At 44.9% G+C, this 23,730-nt stretch overlaps 2 protein-coding genes across 2 annotated transcripts; one reads left to right on the forward strand and one right to left on the reverse strand.

Annotated features, from left to right (window-relative positions):
* Positions 1-4,997: 4,997 nt before the first annotated feature.
* crabp1a (cellular retinoic acid binding protein 1a) lies at positions 4,998-15,074 on the reverse strand. Its single transcript, XM_030096667.1, has 4 exons — positions 14,875-15,074; positions 11,878-12,056; positions 6,683-6,796; positions 4,998-5,234 (listed from the first exon to the last, which is right to left on the reverse strand). Exons 1-4 carry the CDS (start codon positions 14,942-14,944, stop codon positions 5,184-5,186), a joined length of 414 nt encoding a protein of 137 aa, XP_029952527.1. The 5' UTR covers positions 14,945-15,074; the 3' UTR covers positions 4,998-5,183.
* Positions 15,075-17,929: 2,855 nt separating this feature from the next.
* On the forward strand, positions 17,930-23,597 carry skic8 (SKI8 subunit of superkiller complex). The gene is made up of 11 exons (XM_030096649.1): positions 17,930-18,021; positions 18,274-18,321; positions 18,423-18,450; positions 18,628-18,733; positions 18,934-19,106; positions 22,020-22,168; positions 22,329-22,422; positions 22,612-22,705; positions 22,788-22,880; positions 23,030-23,108; positions 23,369-23,597. Exons 2-11 carry the CDS (start codon positions 18,310-18,312, stop codon positions 23,456-23,458), a joined length of 918 nt encoding a protein of 305 aa, XP_029952509.1. The 5' UTR covers positions 17,930-18,021; positions 18,274-18,309; the 3' UTR covers positions 23,459-23,597.
* The last annotated feature ends 133 nt before the right edge of the window (positions 23,598-23,730 follow it).

A 23,730-nucleotide genomic window follows, 5' to 3' on the forward strand; every position in this document is an offset into this window, starting at 1 on the left:
AGAAAATGTGGAATTAATATTTATGCAGCAGAAGATACAGATGTCTATCTGATTCCAGCAAGAGCCACTCAGAGAATGTTTCTTCTATGATGGAAATGCTGCAGCAGAAGGTGTTTTGTCCTTTGTGAGACTATTGAGACGTCTTAAAGGGCCCGTTCACGTTCAGACGCCAGGCGTCGGTGTGAAGGCTTCAGTGGCAACGACGCTCCAATTGGAGCTTTGATGCACCTGCGGCCTTTTGGAGCCCTGACGACTGGCTGGGCGGTCACGGTGCTCGGACCCTGACGCAGACCGGGTCCGACACATGCCAGCAGGGCTGTGAGAGCCTCCCCCCGGTAGCACTAACAATGACCCCCCCCGCCTTCCCCCCGCCGCTCCTCTCCTCCAAACCCTTTCTGCGTGATTACTTCCTTGCAGTGCACGCTCCCAAAACCCTCAGCGGCTTTCAAGCTCCCGAAGACCGCCGCTTCCGCAACTTCTGACTCACAGAGCGGCGCTATTGTCGCAGCCACAGAGCCGCCATTGTCCCTCCGGGCTCGGAGGCCTTGGCACTCACAGCGCACGGCAATTAACTCGCTGAGAGTGGCCACCTAGATTTTCTGCTCGTTATTCCCCGTCTGTAGCGAGGCGGCCGCTCCGCGGCGCCGGAGAAAGGCTTCGGCAGTCCGACGGGCCGCGGCGCCCATTAGAGGACCAGAGTCTGAGGAAACTCAGGGTTTCCACCGTGACCGAGCAGTGTGTGTGCAAAACACATCAAGGGCTATTATCCAGCTCCAATAAAGCCTCGTGAAGTATTTTTGGAACAGGTTAAAAAGTTTGAGATGGTTGAAAGATTCACTGCTGCTATTTAGATTACAAAGAACTCGTCGGTTTCATAGAGTTTTTCTTTGTTTTGTTTGCTTGTGTTAAAATATTGTAAAGCGGCAGCGTCAAACACATTTTAATTCAGACAGCCCCGTTTCATCCTGACTGGTAACATTTTGCCATAATAACCTTGAACTAAACGGTTACTACTGGAAGTGACGGCATTCTCAACATAAATCAAATGAAACCTTCTAATTCAAAATACAGTGAAATGTCTCAATAAAACCAAACTGTCTTCCAGGCTTCTTCCTCTGAATGAAAGGATTAACTAAACTCTCTCTTACAGAACAGCTGCAGGCTTATGTGCTGAGTGGACTGTTTGACATGCTCCAAACTTTTAACCTTTCAGCAGCAAAGGAATTGAACATTTAATTCCCGATGGTGTTTTCACACGCCGCTCTGCTCTGAAGGCAGAAAGCACACCGCAGAGCGAGTGTGTCGGTGTGCTGAGACGTGCAGCGCGACGATATCCGAAGAGACGGGACCGGTCGCCCGCCGGTCCCCAGAGGATCCATCCTGTTGACGTCGGCCACGTCGATGACCTTCACCTTCCAGTCAACAGCAGGTCAAATTTTCACCACGGCAGCGAAACGGCTTCATTCAGTCAATTCTGATGGAATCGGGTCGGTAAAACAATTCGACAGATCTTTAATAAAGAGGGTTTTGACTCCAGTCTCAGGTTTTGATCTTTCTGTGTGTCGCCTCTCTGCGCCGGAGTCGTTGGGCTTGTCAGAAGCACAGAGCTCACTAATTCGATGTGACAGCTCTTCCTCCACAAACAAACCTTCACACACTCGCACTCGGCTGAGCGTGACCTTTCTCCGCGCAGCGCTCGCCGCTGGTTTCTGCTGCGCGTCGCCCGGTCAGTGAGTCACGGGGTTAAATACCAGAGCATGTCGCCGTCATGTTAAAGGCCCCATCCTGTAAAACAATCAAGCGTTGGCAGCTTTTCAGGAACAGGAGCTCCGTTTGAACAGATCTTCAGATCAGTCGTTTACTTTGAATATTTTGCTGTTTGTGATTCAGTTTCTTTTAATAAGTGTGAACATCCACATCCCAAAACAACTTAATAATGTAATGAGTAGATAAAAGAGGAGATGAGTGATTGAGTCATGATTATGTCAAATTTGCTGTGTTTTCTGAACTTGATAGAAATTTAGGTTTAAAAAAAAATCCCTAAAGGCTCAATTTTCTGAACTATAGAAAGGAAACTGCTATTATATTTGTTTTTTTTTTCACTTACATTTCCACAGTTTTCACACTGATTGCCAGTAAGTCTAACAGAGATTCAACACTGACATTTTATGCTCAGTTCTGTAAAAAAATAAGAACAATTGATGCATATAAGAAAATAAAGCCACACCAGATGACCATATAATAAAAGTAGCAGTACATTATATAGACTCTAAAAGGATTGCTAGAGTTACTGAAGCTATAACTTAAAAAAAAAGTATCATATAGAAAACACTTTTTTAAGATATAAAGATTTCTTAAGATGACCTTTTTTGTCACTTTCATATTTCATTGATAAATGCATAACTGCAAATAACAGAAAGCAGAAGGTTATTAAAAACAGCATTTCCCTCTGTTATGCATGAATTACCACCTTTTTTTTTAATACCAGAAGACCTTCAAAAGGCAGAACTGCTCAACAAGTGAAGAGGACTGAAATGTAGTAGATTTAAAAAAATTAAAAAAGACGCTCCCAGGAAGCATTGCTGCACTGTGCTGCATTCACAGAGGCTCCACTGTTGCCCAGAAGAGAGCAGCGAGACGGGCAGAGGGGGCCCCGTCCTGACAAAATGGAGCAAAATAAAACACAACAATCCCTTTTTGGGGCTGTTCTGGAACCTGCCATCCCAACAGCGGCTCGTCATTAAATTAACATCCCAGCAGGCGCGCGCCCCGGCCCCCGCTTCCCCCGCCATTGTGGTGCACTGAGGAGGAAACTCATCCTTTCAGGGGGATCCCGGGTCAGAAAGCAGGGCCGCGGCGGGCTCGTCCCGGCGCTCTTGGCTCTGAGGAGTGAGAACCGCGGCCCGCGCTGCCGCGTCGGCCCCCGCAAAGCTCAACCTCCTAATCCCCGGCAGCCGCGAAGGACAAAGACACATTTCGCTTTTTTTTTTTTTGTTTCTGATGCCGTGCCACTCTCTACGCCAAGGCCTCCGGCCACCGGCCACATTTCACCGGGCCCGTGTCGGCCCCGGGACCATGGGTTGTGCACCTGCTCAGGGGAAAAGGCTCCTGAATGAATTCCCAGAGAGATTTGTATGTTAGCGGTGCGGAGCCAGTAAATAACTGAAACACAGCTCAAACAAATCAAAAGCCAAATCATGATCAGAGACGCAGTCTTCCTCCCCGATACTTCAGCCTGAACAGAGATTAAAGCTGCTCGGCTGGTGCCAGCGGGTTCATTCAGCTCTTTGTCTCCAGGATTTGGCATTGAGAAGATCTTTGTGAGGAAATAAAAACAAGCTCAGCTCCTCACAGGAGGAAACACAAAACACTTTTAACCCTTTTTGAGAGGATTCGTCTTGAGTTTATGTCAAAAAACACACAATAAGTGATGCTTTCTGCCTCTTTTTTCTTGCAGATCTACCTTATTCTGTTTTTGAGCAATGTCTGTAACTGGACTGTCATATTAAGAAAGTACCAGAGGTTTTTGTAGTGGCAGTTATTTAGTTTACTTAGTTTCTGCATGAATAAAGCTCAAAATAAATGAGGCTGTTGTGCATGTGCACATGCCAGACCCTGCAGTTTTTTTTTTATTTACTATCGATTCTGTCAACCATAAGTGTCATGTATTATCTTATTTCAGTTTTTACTAACAAATATGCTAAGATGCCTGCTGTAAGGTTGAATGAGACCAAAGTTTCACACACCTTTGATACCTAAAGGCTGATTTCACTTTCTTGAGCCGCTGATCTTGCTCAGAGCCAATCAGCTGAAGGAACACTAATCAGTCGGTTCCCTTTAGATTTCACCCAAACATTCAATATTTCTAGTTCATTGAGAGATATGTGTCCTTCGCTGCTTTTTGTCCTGGTTTTGGACTCGATATTATAGCGCCGGTTCTCACCTTGGTGCTGAAACGAGAGGCAGTGTAGACGGCTGGGCAGTCATGTTTAAAAAAAGACTAGTGAAGCGAAAGAGGTCAGATGGATGAAGTGACCAAAACGCTACTGAGTCTGCTCGTTCCAATAACGCCGCGTCCCGGTGACGGGCCCGGAGGACAGAGTCACACGAGGACAATTTACACTGTTATTCCTCAGACATCGCAGCGTGTGTCTGTTTTACAGAAACCCGTCTCCCTGTCTGTCTGTGGATTTTAAAGGTTCTGTGAAGTGGGTGAAAAAGCTCTCGTGTCTCTGTGGACGTTGGAGTCATGCGGCATGTTAAAGCCTTTCTCTGAATTCACGCTCCAGTCTGTCTGCTCTGATCTCGTCAGTCTGCATCAGACACAAAGACGGCGGCCGAGGAGTCGCAGCGGGGAGCGGGATCCTGGAGCATGATGGGATTTGGGGTTTTTCCTTCAAAGGAGCAGTGTGTCTGGGTTCGTCTCAGTTCCATCACTTATTCTCTCCTTGCAGTTCCACACTAATAACTCTAGACTCTCTGGATGACCAGGTTTTAAGAAATATACATCAGAAATTATAATGACATATTTTTTTCTAAAAGTCTTCTTCTTCTTCTTCTTCTTCTTCTTCTTCTTCTTCTTCTTCTTCTTCTTCTTCTTCTTCTTCTTCTTCTTCTTCTTCTTCTTATCACCATCACGATGTTTCTAATTAAAATCAGAGACTTTTGAAACAGTTTATCATAATATGTATGTAAAGAAAGAATAAAAAGAATTGTGCATCAGAAATGTTATATTTATATATTTGTATGTTGTTGGGTTTTTTTTTTTTTACAATTACGGTACATGTAACTATTTTGTTGGAGCTTTCACTGCAGTTTGTTTTCATCCACTTCATAAATTTGGGTAAAGTCGCCTCATGGAGATCTAAATTCATGTTGAGAAGAAAAGGACTGAAACAGTGTTATTCCCATATGTTCTTTAATTGTTTCCTTTCACCAAACATGAATTCTTCACTGATGCACTGACGTCTAAGCCTACGGGGACGGCAGGATTGCAGATATACAGACACTCCAGACATCCAGCTACAAGACTCACTACCGATTACCAGGCTCTAGGAAGGCTGCTACTGTGGGTGGAGACGATGCAGACGATGCAGACATGACACAGGGTGCTTTGCAGAATGCGTTAGCGTGTTAGCGTGACAGAGCGCTGTGGGGTTTGTCCGGCGGAGGACGGCAGAGCTTCACTCCCGTTCGTAGATCCGCGTGCAAACCACGTCGTCCGCCCCGAAAGTCTGGGAAAAAAAGAAAAAGAAAAAAAAAAGGGTCATTTCAGCTGTTTGGATTTTGGAACTTAACAATTTTCAATTTTCCATCCTGTACAAATGGACTTCAGTCACACAGTGAGGAGTGTTTGTCTTTCTTTGGGCCTCTGGAGCTCTGTGATGTTGACCCTTGTGACCTTAAAGGCTCTGAGATAAAGCAGGGATACATTTTGCGTTGTTTTTCAATATTTTTGCAAGAGACATAAGTTACCAGACTCCCATGACTGTTCTTTTTAGTAACCCTTGTTGCCTTGCTGCAGTCCTTCAGGCTCACGCCGACGCCGCCATGCTTCTTGTGTCCCCTGAACTGGGCCGGATGTCTCGGGTGAGTGATGGCCACGCTCACTTGTTGCCGTTGTCATGGCAACAAATGCAAGTCGCACGCAACGAGAGACGGTCTCCCCACTGGGCGCCGTTCTGGAGACGGCGGACGAATGTGGCGTCCTGCGGGTTTCTGCGGACGAGAACTGATCAGACCCGGGACGCCGCGGCTCCTGTGGACCGTGAGAGCACCGAGTGGCGGCGGTGGGTTTTTTTTTTGGTTTTTTTTTTTCTGTCCTGGTGGCGTGCAGCGAGGACTGAGGTGAGAAGAGCAGAGAAATCCAGGGCCCGCTGTCAGGGCAGCATGAGCAGATCAATGTCCACCGGAGCGTGAATGTTGGCGCTCCTCCGGGGCGGCGGGGCCACGGTGTCGCCGGCGGGGCAGGCGCTGCAACACGTCCTGCTTTTATCACTCAGAGCCGCAGAGAGGGCTTCGTAGCGCTGCCCTCTCGGCTTTCTGAAGAACGCAGAGCACTCCAATAAAGCCCCTCGTCCTCGATACAAAGCTCCACAAACATCCTGTGATGACTCTGCAGCATTTAAACCGTCCGTATTGTTGTTTCGGGCGTCAGACATTCATCTCGGAACTCCAACGCCAACCAGGCAGAGCGTGGGAGCGCCGGGCGCGGGGTCCCTGAGAACCGCTCGGCCGGTGCGCTGGTCTTGGACCGCTCTCTCTCTCCTGCTCATCGTTCAAGGAGGCTTTGGACCCACTGACTCCTGCCCATATTAATCTGGTTAAATACAGCGGGTATTAGCGCCGTGTCAGCGTAGCGGCTCCCCTTGTTCTCCTTTCAGGACTCTCGGCGGGGCGGATGAAAGCCGGGCCCTTTGGGAAACGGCCTCCCTCGTTTCCTTTACGGATGAATCTCCAGGGAGAGCTCATACACTCGCTGCCTCGTTTCATTAACCATTTCTCAGAGTGCGCTCGCTGCCTGGAAAGCCCATCTTAATGCAGCCGATGTCTTCTGGGTCTCCATGAGAACGAGTCCCGGAACGGGGGAACCATACAGATGAGCTGCCGATCGAAGAGGCTTTCCTCGCTTTTCTTTCTTCACCTGAGCCACGACTTCATCAAGCTCGCCCAAACCGCTCACCAGTATGAGCTCGTCTCCGTTCAGCTCCCGGGTCCAGTAGGTCTTGGGGCCCTCGCCGTCCACCAGGGTCTGCTGACAGTGGATCTTGTTCTCCGACTCCCAGGTGGCGAGACTCTGCAGGCAGAACGAGCCGAGACCAGACGGCAAGGTTAACACCGTGATGATTTAATGACACTAAACACATCATGAAGCCCATTCAGGGAAAGAAAACGTGTCCAGTAATAATGACTCATGTGTCTCTAGTCTGTAGGAAATAATGAGCCATGATATCAGGAGTCAGCAGCGTTAATCTTCAGCAGATTGAGAAGAAAAAAAAAAAGGCAGGAAATCCTCGGAGCCCTGCGGCTTGGAAAAGGTTGCTAGTTCACTTCGGTAATGCTTCATATGACCTCAACAGGTTTACTCAGGATCTGATTTATGCTTCTTGAAGTCACTGCTTTAATTTTCCCGTCAGAGTGATGAAAAGCAGCAAGGTCAAGACAGAGGTCATCCCGTGACACCAGATTACACCAAAAGGAGATGATCTATCATTTTGGTCACTTTCAGATCCATAAAGCGTCTCCATATTTCTTGTTGCTCATCAACTGTCACACAAGGAAACTTAGAGAAGTCTTTTTTTTTAAATCCCTCTTTTATATCATCAGTTTTAATATCAGTTTGATGGTTCAATATGAGGCATTATTAATGCAACAGATCGTACTGAGTTTTTAAAGTTAAAGCAGTAAAATCCAGCTAAAATAAAAGACTGGGAATCTCATCTGTAAAAACTTGGCGGTTTTGCTCTCTTCTGCGTTTTAGAGAAAAGGCTCCTTGGATCGGTTCTGGACGAGGCAGCAGTCTCACTGAGGCAAATGTTAATCACCATATCAAAGGTGAGGAGAAGCCATGTTGGATCCCCGCGGGCCGCCGTCCGCCCGCTCTGCCAGCGCTGAAAACCAGCGGGGCTCTTCTACAGCTCTCCTTCTGAATTTTTCCCAATAAAGCCAGAATCCAGACAGTCAATTAGCCACGGCTGCACTTCAGCCTCGGCTCCGGTCTCCGGCAGTTTGGTGGATTTTCTCAGTCACAGACAAATTCCCGTGTGTGGTTTTTCTTGTGCACACACATCTGAGAGCACAGCGATTCAGCCCGCGCCTTGTTTTCCTCTCCCAGCCTTTGGCTTTTGCTTCAGTCTCTCCCTGCTAATCAGATACGATGAGCGAGTCCGGAGAACAGGGGAGGATCTCATTTCCTGCTGCCTCTAAACTTTTTACACGGGCTTTTTGCCACATTTCTTTCTCGGCCCACAATAACACACACTCCCCGAGTTTCATCTCTCCCACACAGTTTGATCACATTATCCCGGTAATGTCAGCGTCCGCTCATCGCTTCAAAATGAGACTGGCTTGTTTTATTAAAAATATCGCAAATCATCCAGAGAGGCAAATATCGGAGGTTGAGGACGGCACATGATCGCTCACGATCACACGAAACTGATTAAAGAAATCATCACACAGTTCAAAGCATCAGTCAAACGCCATTCTGGAAAGCTTCTCTCGTGGATGTTTGTGATTATTAATGAAAGGAAGAACAACTAAAAACTCGTGTTTGAATCAGCTTCTTGAATAAACCCGAACCCCTCCACCTCTTCCATACAAGAACCATTATTTGCCTGAATTATCAGCTGTCATCACAATCAGAAATAAATCCGAAACTCTTCAAATTCTTTGAATTATAGTAGAATGTAATCTGAACCTGAGGTGGTTTTTGATAGAAGGTGGTTCATAAACAACAACATGATCAGAAAATAGGAGTGCAGAAAGGGAAATGTTCCGTCTCTTGTGCAGTTAACTGCATTTCAACCTAAAGTCTTCATTTTGGCATCTTCAGCCTTTTTTCACTCATGAAAACACTCAGCTGTGTTTTCATAGAAACTAAATGTAAATGGTCTCCACTGGGATGTCATTCCACAGTCTCGATCCCCATTGATGATTCAGTTTCAGGTCACTCTTCCCCCTGGCAGTGAGCGTCTGATCGCCCGCGCAGATTAGCAGCAGCTTTTTGACCCGGTGGCTGTGATAATCAGCCCTCTGCTCCCGGCCAGACTCAGGTCAGTGTGTAATCCCTCCAACCGCGGGTGCAGACCGGCTCGGCCAAGACCTACTTAGCCCCCCCCTCTTCCCAACCTGCTCCACCTGAGGGTCGGCCAACACCCCGAACGCCGCCCAGTGCTCCTCCCCTGCCCGTCCGGCTCATATCTGCTGATGCACAGCGTGGACGTTCTGGCCCAGGCTGATCATCCATCGCTGTTTTTAATACGTTTGCTATCTTGCGACTGAAGCCGAGCTCTCGAGCTCTCTGCAGCGGGGAAAGGCTGCGACGCCGGCGCTTCCAGCCAAACAAGCCCGCGTGAGAAATGTGTGATGACAACTGGACTGGGTGGCTTCATGGCGGAGACGCCACATGTGGCGAGAAAGCCACACAGACTGTCTGGCCCTGCCCAGTTACCCAGCAGGCCCCGGGGCTCAGACGCAAGGAGCCACCGCGTCTCCCGGGACCGAAATAGGTCATGTCTGCTCTGGCTGTCTGCAACACGGAGCTCGGACCACGAAGCAAGAAGCCTGTCGGCCATGTTTTATCTGGATGTGGGATTTTAGAAAAATATCAAACAATAAATGATGTTTATGTGTTCAGATCTGCAGCCATGAAGCCAGGAGAGACAGAGAAAGAGCTTCTGGCGGCACCTTAAATCATATAAACTGCTCTGGTTCCAACCTTCATAACCACTTGATGCAATAGAAAGACGATATAATCACATCAAACCTTGACAAATGTTCCTTTGCACATGCTGGGAAAATAAAATCATATATTTTGGATGTGCTGTTTTGATAAGGATTAAATTTACAGCAAAAAAAGAACTAAATCTAAAACTTTCCCATGTTACAGGTGTAAATGTGAATATACTTCCAATATATAGAAGAGATGAGAGTTTTTCTCTTCGTGCTGCTGGGAGAAAAGCTGGACAGGTTTTACTGACATCCTTGTCATCCTGTTATGTAACGCTGCGCTGCTTCACTGCAACAGGCTGGAAGTTCAGGTGAATTTACCGCAGCAGCAACTCCCACTGACTGCAAACTACACTTCCTCCTATATAAAATAGATCCAGTCTGCGGCGTTCAGTCTGATGCCGGAGAAGGAAGATGATCGATCACATGTTCAACCCCAAAACAAGATGGGTTTTCACTCCAGCTTGTGGCTGCTAAGCAGAGGAGGATAAACACGTCTGGAGGAATGCAGGCTTGTTTTATTATTTCTCTAAATTAGATTTTTTTCTTCTTTTTCATGGTGGCATCTTGAATTCTTCAGCTCCGGCATTCAGCGGTGAAGAATAAAGTTCCTCACAGGCGCAAATCTTAATCCTTCTTTCACATTTATTTCAGAGAATTGTCTCATAAATCAAAAAATCAACAAGATATAACTGAAGTAACCTTTGGCATGGTCAGAAAAAACCCTCAAATAAATAAAACAGAGATATTTGTTTAGAAAAGAAACCTGTGCCACAACTTTCAAAACTTTTTGAAGTAAAAAAATAGACTTTACAAAAATCTATTCAAGTACAAAATTAAAAATAAATTAGAACCACATACACAACAGTGTTTTTAGTGAGCATCAGTGTTACTGCGATGTCACTAATCCGCTTTTTTCACCTTCTGATACCAAACTGTTGCAGTGCTGAGATCAAATCTGTATAAAATGTTGTATTTTTTCCAAGTTTCGCTGTTATGCTTCAGATTCTTTGAGATTTGCTTTATTCCCCTTGCATGTATAATTTATTGCGATATCCAGGATTGCTGGAGTGCCTGACATTTTCCCCGAGATAAAAGGAGCTGAGTGTTTAAGAAGGTGGGAGCGTCCGCCCTGCGAGACCTGGAGCGGTTCAGAGGGAGACGCTCCGGTTAGGCTGCTCGCTCAGACGTGAGCATGATACCAATACGGCGGAGGAGCAAAGCTGGAATTAATTTTTCATTGAACCCTGAGAAACAATACGGTGGACCGAGCCTGGGAAACAAACTGGAAGAGATGCGAAGAGCAGGAAAGTCTATTAAAACATCCGGTCAGGTTCACCAACTGAATAAGAAATACTGCTGTGAGCAAGTGCTCACAACCTTCATGTTTCAGTGAATCCTTCCACCAAAAAGCAAAACACCGGTGGACGCACTGGGAAACTGAGATACAGTATTAACTCTGTGACTGTCAGGTCGGCCTGACTCTCTGAAGACGGTCCAACAACCTATATCCTGAAATAGATCCAATAGCTGAACCAGTTGCATGTGTATTTTTGTGTGTAATTTGTAATTAAAACACAACAGACTCCTCCTACTTGAATGAAAATCCCAAATATTCCAACAATTCTATTGCATTGCCATCATAGAACGTGTAGAGAAATGTGTCACGGTGGTACGGTGGCCCAGAGGGGTCAACGCAACAACAAAAACAACAACACAACCACAAAGGCCACAGTGCAAGCACGAAGGTCACAGCAAAAGTGCAAAATCCACAATTTAAATAATAAAGCCGCAGAAGAGGAAGAATGCAGCAGCTGGAAGAACAGGTTTTGTTTCCAGGGGACAATATTTTCTGACGGACTTTTGATTACGAGAGAGTTTAATGATGATTATGATTGTGATTAATGTTGTCATGTGCTTTTAAAAAAATCAGCCATGTTGGTCACTGTGTTAAAACTGACCAAATGTTTTAACACATAAATTCGTGCGTGAATAAAATAGTCCGTCAGAAATGTCTTCCCTGAAAACAAAGCCTGTTCCTCAGGCCGCTGCATGCTTCTGTTGTGGATTAACTTCAGTTGTAGCCTGTATTTGTTATCAACAGTTGTAGCTTTTACTCTTGTTTTTTTAAAGAATTGCTTAAAGAATTTCAGAAATTAATGAACACAAAACCATGCACTGGTTTACTGAACTGAAAACGATGTAGATCGAGTCGATCCAGTGAAAGACGTTCCACAAAAAACAACCAGTTTTTGAGACTTTCCAGCTCCTTTAATAGAATCCTTTTGTCCTCTATAACTACAGAAAAATAAGTAACTGAGTTTATAATTCATTTACAAAGAGATGAAACATAAAATGCCAAATGGACGGATGTTGAATCTGCAGGTTTTCCCTCCTTCACATCACATTTAAACACGTCTGTCTTCCTACCCTGCACTTCCGTCCGTCCACCGTCTCCTCGTCGAACTCTTCCCCCACGTGGAAGTTGATCTCGGTGGTCCGCACGCTGGTGGACGTCTTGATGTAGAACTGCTCGCCGTCCTGACGGATCTCCACGTGAGGGTTGGAGGCCGCCGCCACGGCCACCTTCCTCAGCATGGCGTTCACCCCTGCGGGGGACCGAAGGGGGGGAAGAGGTCAGTCAACAGGTTTAACACAGTTGCAGGATTTTATACATTTGTAGGCTTCATGGCTGCGTAAAGAAAATCTACATCCAATCACTGAAAACCAGAAAAACCAAGAAGCAAAGATGTGCAGGATGTTTTTCTGTGTGTGTCTGTGTGGGGAGGGGTGTGTATTTTTCAATTTTTGCTTCGAAACAGCCTTCAGTGTCAGTCTGACCCCACCCAGACCTGAACCTCTTCTTGAGGACGCTCCTGCCAGCTTCCATCAGCTCACCACCTTCAGATAAAGACAGACTGCGTGTCCCCTTGCATTGGTGTGAATTTAAACTTTGACCTGAGCCAGATTTTTTGCAAAAAAAAAAAAAAAAAGAAAGAAAGAAATGTAACCGCAGCTGTGGCAGAAACCTCAGTTTTTTCCAAAACAGAAAGAAATCTGTGGATTTTTGTCAAGGAGCTCCATTTTTTTCTTTTTTTTTTCTTTGGTGTCAGACGTTTCCGGCGCTGACCGCCTGCGGGGATTTTGGTGATTTTACACGCGGCACTACACAGACCTTTGGAAACTGTTTGGCGTGCCTGGTGCGACTCCACAAGGCCATCTGCCTTCACATCCTGCCAAAGTCCTGCATCTATTATTTTTCTCCCCTACCTGCAAGCAAAGCGTGTTAATTCGTACAGACCCCGTTCGTTTCCACGCAAAGTCATGCTTCATTTTGCAGATTTCCCTAAAACCGTGATTTTTAATTTGTTTTGAGGGTTTGATTCCGTCCCAGAGTCACTGTGGTCGACACCCAGAAAAACAAGCAGCGATCTGACAGCGAGCACGACCCCACCCATGATGTGAGCGATCACGCCATGTGTTTTCATAGTATTAAATATGCATGGCGAAGAGCGAGCCAGGCCTCCAGTCAAGCTCTGACACTACGGTACCTTGAGATTTTACTTTTCCATGTTTATTATGAGGAGGTTCAACATTTATCAGGTCCAGTTTCTGCAGCTCTTTATCCACACATATGTTCAACCAACCGTGTTTTTCGGCATTTCATGATCTCAGTTCACATAAAAATTGAGTCCATATACATGAATGAGACAAAATGTGCAGGTGTTTTGTACGATCTTGTGAAATCGGGGCCTGCTTTTCAGTTTAAACAGCTTTGCCAACCAGTAACTGGATAGAAACCCCCCCTTCCTACAGTAGGGGAACCTCTGAGTCAACAGATAATTATATACCGTAGATGTTGATAGAAAGTGGCGGCGCGGCGGCGCAGGAGTTCTCATTAGTTGCCCATCGCAGCTCTCTCGGCGACGCGGCCCTTATGTAAGAGCTAATAGGCCGATCTGCTCCAGCAGATGTGGTTAATGCATTTCGATAACAGATGAGGCGCTAAACTCGGAGCGTGACTGATTTTTTTTCCCCCCCCTGTTGCACTCAGGAATAGAGGAGAGGAGCTGTTGCTCTGCTAACCCTCAAAAAACCAAAACTCACACAGAGATTTCAGGGGTTTTTGCTGTAATTGTCTTTAAAGACTTTCATATTGAGCCCGTCCTTCAGCGCTTTCTGGGCTCAAGAGCTCAGCAAACACGATAGCTGCTTGTTATTTTCTGGCTCCCTTTACTCCTTAAGTCTAATTGAGCTGCCTAAAATTGCTAACCCAATTGTGGAGGCAGGGTTGCGTGTGAGGAAGAAGGCTTCACAAACACTGGCTTGAATTTTCAGGATGACTCCAATGAAAATGTTTCCCGAACCCTCCTCAGTTTAATTCCTCTGAATTAGAAAGCATGAGAAAGACGCCTTCGGCATGCCAGGCTACATTTGTATGGTTAAGTTCCATACATAACTTATGTGCAACTGTGCATGGTATTCATGCATCCATTAGAAACCAAGCACCAAATGCAATTTTTTCCCATTTTGATTTGATCTTATTTTGTATTGAAATCAGGTTTTATTAGGTAAATATAGTGTGTAACCAACTTTACAAGCATGACTGGTAATTTTAATGAAACGTCATTTTGAAAGAAACCACAACTATCAGTCAGAGCGACAGTAGCGTCAGCGCACGCTTTGTTTCGGCTTCACCACACCACATCTCCTCCGCGTTTCACTGGACCTGCCCAGATGGCGCAGATATCTGTGGCGTCTGCGTCCAAAAAGTTTGAAATGTAATCCAGTTTGGTGTCAACAGTTCCCGCGGAGCGGCCGCAGCCTCTCTGTGTTCTCCCACAAGGTTTCTACATTATTCTGAAGACGCCGGGCCTTTTGCAGTGCCCCGTCTGTCCCAGCAGCCCCGGCGTGACCAAACGCTGCAACACACAATCGAGTGACCCAGTTAAACCGGTCCGAATCTAAACCATCAAAACAATCAGTTTCGTCTAAGAAGGGTGGAAATGAATGGGGGGAGACAGGAGAACAACACTGGGCTCCACAGACCTCCCCTGGCACTGCTAATCCATGCCCTACTTAAATGCTTAACATGAATAATGTTGTGCCCCCCCCCTTCCCTTCACTTCATGCAACAATACCACGTCTGTTTAGGCTTGAATTTAGCATCCACTGTTTCTCATCTCCAACAGATCCGAGGGGTTTCCCCTCAGCAGCATCTCCTCAATCTCGCCTCCAAACAACACCATGCTGCTGGGAGTCCAGCATGCCTTGCTCAAGGGACAAGAGAAGCCCCTTTTCTTCATTACACATGATGGATAGTCAACCTCATGCAGGGATGGAGCTCCGGCTGTGGAGGAGAGCCAGGAGAAGGTGGCAGGGGGGGGATAAAACACAAACAAATGGAAGGAAAAGAAGAAATCTTACCCAGAGCTTTGAGAAGTTCGTCAAAATTCTCACTCCTCTTCATCTTCCAGATGCCGGCAAAGTTGGGCATGTCTGCTGAGTGTGAGTGCGAGAGCTGCAGAGAGAACCTGTTCCACGCTCCGATGTCCCCTCTCTCCTCTCTCCTCTCTCCTCTCTCCTCTCTCTCACTGTCTTTGAGTCTTTCTCACCCTCCTCTTCCTCCTCCTCCTCCTCCTCCTCCTCCTTCGCTCTGCTCCTGTCTCCTCTGCTCTGGGCTCAGCCTCTCGTTCCACCCAAGTGATGGTCTTCTTTCGGTTTCCTTGCCCACACACACACTCACTCACACACACACACACACACTCAGCCGCTGCTTCCCTGCATCAGCCGGCGTTCCGGCAGCTTTGAGCTGTTTTTATAGCTACTGTCTTTAACGGGAGGCAGAGCCGGTCCCTCCCCCCGGGAGACACTGTCCCATTAACACAGGAGAGCAGGGCTGACGAGGCCGCTCCCTCCTGGGACCAGAGACTCTCAGACCAGCTCTCAGACTGGATCTGTAGGCCGTTCGGCTTGTCGGGGAAAACTTCAGTTCACCAACATAATGACGGTGACATGGACCAACATCAGGACAGTTTATCGGTTCAAATTAAACAGCATTCAAACTAGAAGAACAACGAAAAGTTTTAGTTTGAGTAAAAGGCTGCACCTTGGGGAAGTGGTTGGCACTTCCACCTCATGGTCCCGGTTCGATTCCTGACTTTGGAGCTTCTCCCTCCAGGGCTCACCCTGCCTTCACCCGTCCCTCGCCGGGACCTCCCATGCTCCTGAATTTGGGTGTTGAAGATGGACGCACGGGGGGAATTTGAATTATTGAAATCTTCCCGAAACATAATCACATTCCGCCCACTTTGTTTTTTGTTTTCTGTGTTTTATGCACTTCTGCTCACTTTATGAAGTTTGTTCTTTGCCCTCTTCTTCAGCATTGCTGAATAAATACATGTAACTCAATACAGCAAACTGTTCTGTAACAACCAGCTGTGAACTGCAAATATAGATCAAAGAGAAGGTTCAATTCCCCAGAAACAAACAATATTTTCTTGCACTTTCCCACAGGCTTTAAATTCATTCTGCATTGTTTTCTACTGCATTATTAATTTATTCCTATTTGCGCATCATCATGTTTTGCTGAACCAGGGGTGTGACCACTTCTTGTTTGAATTGCAGTGTTGGGACAAAACCACTGCTGAGGTGCCCTTGAGCAAACACAATAGTGAAGTTCTCTCTTCTTCTTTATTCTCTGCAAAAAGACTTTAAAAAGTGCTCTGAGTTACAAACCAAGACCATTACGGACCCTGGCCAGTCGGCGACTGTTAACTCACTACTTCATCTAGTTCAGGTCACCAGTTGATCCCAGTCAGCTCAGGGCAAAGGCAGGTCGCACCCGAATACGTGCACTTCATCGAGCTGTCGGGAAACTCGTGCATGATGTAATGAAAAAACAAAAGGGAATCCACAGACATGCAGGTAGAACATGCAAACTCAAAACATGATTCTTCATTGTAAGATATAATGCTAAAATCTGCAACACGATGTGAATTTTAAATGTTTTGTTAAACCAGGTGAACTTCCTTGTAGTAAAACTCACTTGTACTTTTTAACCTATGAAAGAAACAACAGATGAAGATCAGCGTTGAAACTGAGTTAACAGGAAAAAAAACATCAAGCATGATTCAATATTTGATGCTTTTAAGAGCTACAGTTATCATTCTTGTGCAAATCTTGTGTATGACCTTCACTGAAATGATAAAACAAGCTTTCAGTTCCACAGTAGCCAGTGGAACTCCTCTGAACATGCAAATGAATCTCTCGGCTGAAAATAGCTGCATCATTATCACTGATGTCTGTAACAGCGGGAAACTCCAATGAGCCTGAGGAAAGCAGAACGTGTTTGTATTTATCAGTGTTTCCGACAGAGGGTGTGGAAACTGATTAGGATTTCATATATTCTGCTGTATCCGTTGCATCAATCATTTTTTGATGGCGTGCAATTTGGAAGGGACCTTTTCGTCCCTCGCCTGTTTTTATGTAAGAGATCTTGAACAAGCATTTCAAGCAAAGTTTTCAGTCTGTTTAAAGATGAATTGCAATGATTCACCAAGTGAGGAGAGCTGTAAATAGTTTTCTCAAGCAGCATGCATGGACACATTTCAATACTTAGTTTTTTTTTAACATTGCTTCAAAACATAAGGAATTTATTTATGTTTTATGATTCTGCTGTATTTCCTGTGCACCTGTTTTGCCACATACAGGTGACCTGCAAACAGGTGATTAAATAGTATTAAATTTTGTGATGTTCCTGGACAGCTTCACTTATTCACGGATCATTTATTAATTACCAGAACTGTCCAAACTGGCAGCACTGACTGCATAGTGACGAGAACAGGCAGCTCTCTGCCTTAATGTTTAATGTCTATTTTTTTTAAATCTGTGATTCAACAGTTTCACAATATATGACAACAGTGTTTATAGTATTTAACTGGTGAACCCACAGTATATTGAAGGAAACAGTCAACTCTTGACTGTCTGCAATAAGAGAAATAACAATAAGATCTTTCATTTGAAATTATGAGCTAACACATTGACCATTTGTAAACGTGGTTTAGTGTAGCTTTATTCAAATGTGCTTCATTAATTATTCTTTCATGTATATAAATATACACATTCACCATATAAAAGTAAGTTATTACATGTTTCTTTTTATTTCCAGCTGTAATGAACGTGCTGGAATAGTTTTCTGCTTAGTCCTTCAGAGTCCCCAGATTTTATTTTTACTTTGATTTGTTTGTACTTATTAAAATATTTCCAGAATGTAACTAAGATCTAATTATTTGTCATGTTTTAATTTGGACAGTTGTTGCTTCGTCATTTCCTGTAAAAAAGGCTTAAAAAAACTAAATCTGAAACTATAAAGAATTCATGAATTCTTCTTGTGCAAATATTGGGAGGGCAGTTTGGCCTCAGCTCCGCTGGGGGCGCTGTGGCGCTTGTCAAGCAGAAAAGAAGAAGAAAAGGCGAGTTACCGGAAGTGACGTTACATGTTGTCATGGCGTCTCACATGTAAATCATCGGGTCTGAAACATTGAATTAAACATCAAATCGGAGATTTTACAGGTAGGCTGGGGTCTGATATCAGCATCGCCGTGTTCTCTCGGTGTCGCGGAGCAGCCAGCAGGGTCGGAACTGTGTAAACCGCGCGCTTTTCTACTGACAATAGAGCAGCTAACTAGCTCCTGAAGTTAGCATCACTTTTCGCCTGCATTACTGTTTTAAACCCGATTAACTGAGAAATCAGCATTGTGTGTCTTTCCTCATTCGGTCTTAGGTTCTGAGCGTGTTGCTAACTCGACCTATTGTGGATTTCAGGTCGCGGTAAGCTATCCGACCATCAGGACCAAAACAATGAGCACTCAAGTAAGCCACACGTCTAGATGTCGCCTTATTCTGTGCATCAAGATTATTTCTCCTTTATTGGACTTCTCTCAGAGATTAACTGAAAACTCTTTTTTTTTCAGTACAGCATTTTGTTCAAGCAAGAACACGGTGAGTAGCACGATGATCTCTGAACTGTTAGTTTGTTTCATGTGTTGTCACATGTTGGAATCTGCTGCATGCTGTCACTTATTTAAATCAATGGAATCGTATAACATAGTCCCACTGCAGACATAGTGTCCATTCTGATAAAGAGCCTCATTTAACATGCACCTGTTTTCCCCTCAGCTCACGATGATGCCATTTGGACCGCAGCGTGGGGTAAAAGTGAAGCAGACGGCTCAGAAACCATCGTCACTGGTTCACTAGATGACATGGTGAAAGTCTGGAAATGGTACATTCATCCATCTAATTATCTGATATCTGGTTTAGACAGACATATAGAGTTATGGTATATTTAGTAAATGTTACTGATATAAGAGTAAGTAGTGTTCAGGAGTTTTTAATCATGTTCTCTTAGTTAAAACAGCTAAAATGTTGAATTTTTTTGATTCGATGTGACTAGATAATCATCTTGATGCTGCTTCCATGCAGGTCGGACGAGAAGCTGGAGCTGCAGTGGACTCTGGAGGGCCACCAGCTGGGCGTGGTGTCAGTGGACATCAGTCACAACGGAGCCATCGCTGCTTCCAGCTCCCTCGACGCACACATCCGCCTCTGGGACCTCGAGTCTGGAAAACAGATCAAGTCCATGGATGCTGGCCCAGGTGGGATTAGACCTCAGAATGACTACACATAACACATTCACATAAGCGAAAAATGTTGCAGTTGGATGGATTGATTGCTTCAAGTTGTTTGTTTTTTAGGTTTTTGTTGCAATCATGAGGATACAAATACAATGTTGAGAAGAATCCTTCTTAAGAAAGAAGGATTTATTGAAATAGGGCTTTACGTCTGGTTTGACACATCAGATCACTGGAATCGGTGCAGAGCGTGCGATTTTATTAAAAAAAAACCTGCAGGGGACGACAGCTCCTCCACTCATCCTGTATTTTATTTCCTGTGCTCACCTCTCAGGGACCCCACAGCCAGAAATGCCACGGTCTCACACTGACTCACGTTGGGCTTGGTCTAAATGCCATGTCGGCTCTCATTAGTGACACTCGGGTTCGCTCAGTGGTTGGTCGAGGTCAAACAACTGCAGACAGGATTTTTTTTTTTTCCTCTTTTCTTCCTCCAGACAGAACTTTTCCTCAAGTCCAGTGTCCCCCTTTTCACCTCAGAGTGTAGGGCTGAACGATATATCGTTATCATATCGATATCGGGATATGAACATTCAGGACATTAGTTTCTCAAAATCGACGATATCAAGATTTCCCCTGCTTGCCCTGCACGTAAGCTTGTCCGTGCACAGGTCAGGCCAGCCAACCACAAACCTCGTTTACTGGTTGACAGCTGATGGCAGCCAATGAGAAACATCAGAGGGAGGGGCAGGAGGGAGGGAGGAGAAGGGCATGTGCTCCACGCGGCTGAGAGTAAGCAAAACAACATGAGAGCTGAAGAGAGGGCGGCTGCAGAATCTGCACAAACGAATTTGGTGGTAGTGGCAGTGAGTTCTCATTTTTTTTTTAAAAACTGCATTTTTTTTTTACATCCTTTTGTATTATCAAGGCGCGAAATTCCCTATAAAATGGCGGCGGGGACCAATTGAGATCGAATCTCCGCCGGTTTAGGTGCCATATAAGTAGGTCCTTACCGCCTGTTGGCTTTTTTTTTTATCATGAAATTGCGTTGCGTCTCTTTTAATGACTCAATCAGAACCAACACGCCTCGTAACTCTGGGATTCCATGTTTGCATTCTTCTTCTCTGTGCTTCACGCTGCACTATGCATCTAACAATCACAATGCGCCCTCTGCTGGATTGAAGGAGGTACTGCTGGATTCAGGCGCTGCTGTGAACTCCAAACAACAAATACTTGAGAACACAATGACAGCAATGGGTTTAAACAGTAGTACCTGTAAATATGCAAATCTGCCGAAACAGTTAATGATTTACTGCGATACTACAATTCTCCACCCCTGAATGAGGCAATCACAGCTGCAGAACAACATCAATGAACATCAGTGAGAGAGGTCCTTCAGGGTCTGATAAATACAGAGACAAAACCTGGTCAGATTAAGAACTGAATAGAATCAGAATCTACACTAACATTCACAGCCATCAGCAGGATCTTAGCTAAATATTAAGTTTCAATTGGGTGCAAGTACATTATATGAAATGTGATTTGTGCTGGCATGCATTCTAGGGTTAATGTGCCACCACCACCAAAGGAACTTGTCAAAGCTGGGATGCTTCAGTCAGCAATTAGCAACATGCATACCTGCACCAAAATAAATAAAAATAATTTTATAAATTTGCAACTTAAGGTGGGCCATATAGCATAAGAAGATATACCATCCCAGACACCGTGCAGCAAATAGATATCAACAGAACTAAACAAGCACAACAAAATACAACAGTTAATTAAAAAATTATTGTTGGATCCTGTTTTTGATCAGCATTTTACAAAATTGAAAATTAAGGACCTGTTAAAACTTTTGAGGACCTGTTAAAATTTTCTGAGGACCTGCTGAAAAAATTTAGAGGGCCTGTTAAAATGTTGACGAATTTCATGCCCTGTATGTTTTTATTTTTCTGAAAAATGCTTAACTTTCACTGAATCCATTGTAATATATCGTATCGATATCGAGATATCTGGCATGGATATCGAGATATGAAATTTTGCCCATATCGTTCAGCCCTATCAGAGTGTACATCACATTGTTTACATCAGTGGTAATCTCATCAACAGTGACTCAAATGAACAAAAGGCAGCTCCGGGGTCTTCTATGCAGATGTGAGGTGCAGCTTGTAAAGTTTTAAAATGTAATGTAATTTTCTTTTATCCATCCCATTTGTTTATGTTAACTACACGCAGACATAAGGAAATCTTGCTTTGATTTGTCACCTGAATTTCAAGAAGTCTTATTTTTGCAATTTCTTTATAAACATGTTATTATATGCATCTACATGTGCAATTCATCTTTTCTTCACCACAGTTCTTATGCTAATGTAATGCATGTAGTCATGGCCAATTAAAGCCAGCGACTTTAGAATTTGACCATTTTCAAAGCAAGGAAGTCAATAATGTACTATATAACTTGCCAATGAGGTATTAAAATAATAAAACATTTTTTTCCAACCATGATTGAAAGCGAGTTTAATATTGACTATTATCATATCCACTAGATTTAATGTTGATGAGCAAACTGCACAAAACCTCTTAGCAAAGCTTTTAATAAATTCAGTTTTTTTTAATGTATTATTACATTATTGGCTGCATTTGTTACATTTTTAAAGGTTTTTTTATTTTTAAGGCTGCTCCTTAATGTTATCATTACTATTTAATAGTAAATTAAGAGCTAAATTTTCTGACAGTGACTCAGATTTCTGTTATACTACTGTCATTCCATTATGGGCTTCATTCCATTTAAAATAGTTAAATTATTACATCATTGACAGTTATTATTAAATTATAGGTTGTAACAAGATAAAAAAAAAAGAAACATTTGTGGAAACGTGTGTAAAAAGAATCTGTATAAAGTCACATTTGTTTGACGGACTGTTCTGCTCTGTGCAGTCGACGCCTGGACGGTCGCCTTCTCCCCCGACTCCAAGTACATCGCCACAGGAAGCCACCTCGGCAAGGTCAACATCTTCGGCGTGGAAAGTGGCAAGAAGGAGTACTCTCTGGACACTCGAGGAAAATTCATCCTGAGCATCGCTTACGTACGGAGCCGTAAATCCTCGCCGTCTCCGCCCCGACCTTGCTCTTTAGATTAGTGTTCCTCCTCGTTTTGACCCTTGAACCTGCTCTCCCAGCTTCCACGTTGAAACGCCTCATCCTCCGCTCTTCCTCTACGGCCTTAAATCTTTGTTTGCACTTCAGAGCCCTGACGGAAAGTATCTGGCCAGCGGCGCCATCGATGGCATCATCAACATCTTCGACATCGCCACCGGGAAACTGCTCCACACGCTGGAAGGTGTCAATAATTACAGTCATCAAGCTTTTTTTTTTGGATGGATTAGGACTTTTTATGTTGGAAAAAACTGCAGGAAGTAGCTCAAAACTCAACGATAATACAATTAAGTAGCCAAAGACAAAAATGTTTGAGTTTCCAGCACCCAGCGGAGGTGAGACTGTGGAAAACACGTGTTTCCTGTTCCCTCAGGCCACGCCATGCCCATCCGATCCCTCACCTTCTCCCCAGACTCCCAGCTGCTGGTCACAGCGTCCGACGACGGCTACATCAAAATATACGACGTGTGAGTTTCAGTCACTTATTATTAATTATCCTGACTGTTTTTAGTGTTTTCTTGGCTCTCACACTTCCTGGAACTTTCACAGGCAACACGCCAACTTGGCCGGCACGCTGAGCGGACACGGCTCCTGGGTGCTGAACGTGGCCTTCTCCCCGGACGACACTCACTTTGTGTCCAGGTGAAGGAAACCGTCACAATGGCTGATGGTTCAGAGCTCCACCAGCACAGATAAAGGAATCACACATCATCATTCATAAGAGCGGCGAGCTCCCTCCACCTGTGCAAACGTCCTTCAAACATCCCCTTGTTCTCGTCTGCTCCCCTCAGCTCGTCTGACAAGAGCGTGAAGGTGTGGGACGCCAGCTCCAGAGCGTGCATCAACACCTTCTTCGACCATCAGGACCAGGTGACAAACTCACTCTGCGCCCCCGAGATTAGTAACACCTGCAGCGACAGTCTGTCAGCCGCTGGAGGAGGAGCCACGGTCATGTTGCACTACACTGTCTCCTCTCTACTGTCCACATTAACATGGATCCATGTTTTTTCTTGGCTTCTTATACTTATTTATTTGACCAAAAACCTGAGCTAAGTTACTGTAGAGTTTAATGGTGTGTGGGGGATACAGTGTCTCCTGACCAGGGCTTGTGCTCGTGCTGCCCCCCTCAGGTGTGGAGCGTCAAGTACAACAGCACCGGCTCAAAGATCATCTCGGCCGGGGACGACCGGGCCATCCACATCTACGACTGTCCCATGTGACGAGGGACGAGGAGCTCCGTCCTGATCCTGGACTTCATCTGGTCGTTAAGGCGGAGGGAAGACGTGAGGCTGTAAATGTGATGGAATATTTTGCACTGGCCGAACGCGGTCAATTAAAAGCTTGTTTTTGTATTTTTGTGTCTGGTGTTTTTTTTTTCCCCCCCACACATGAACAAAGTTAAGTTAAACAACTGGATGACCAGAAGCCTGACGCTCCCTCCAGTGGACAAACACCGGTACTGCAGCCTCAATGGAAATTGAAGTCTGCGTCC

This window comes from Salarias fasciatus, chromosome 7 (genome assembly GCF_902148845.1).
Source record: "Salarias fasciatus chromosome 7, fSalaFa1.1, whole genome shotgun sequence".
Lineage (NCBI taxonomy): Eukaryota > Metazoa > Chordata > Actinopteri > Blenniiformes > Blenniidae > Salarias > Salarias fasciatus.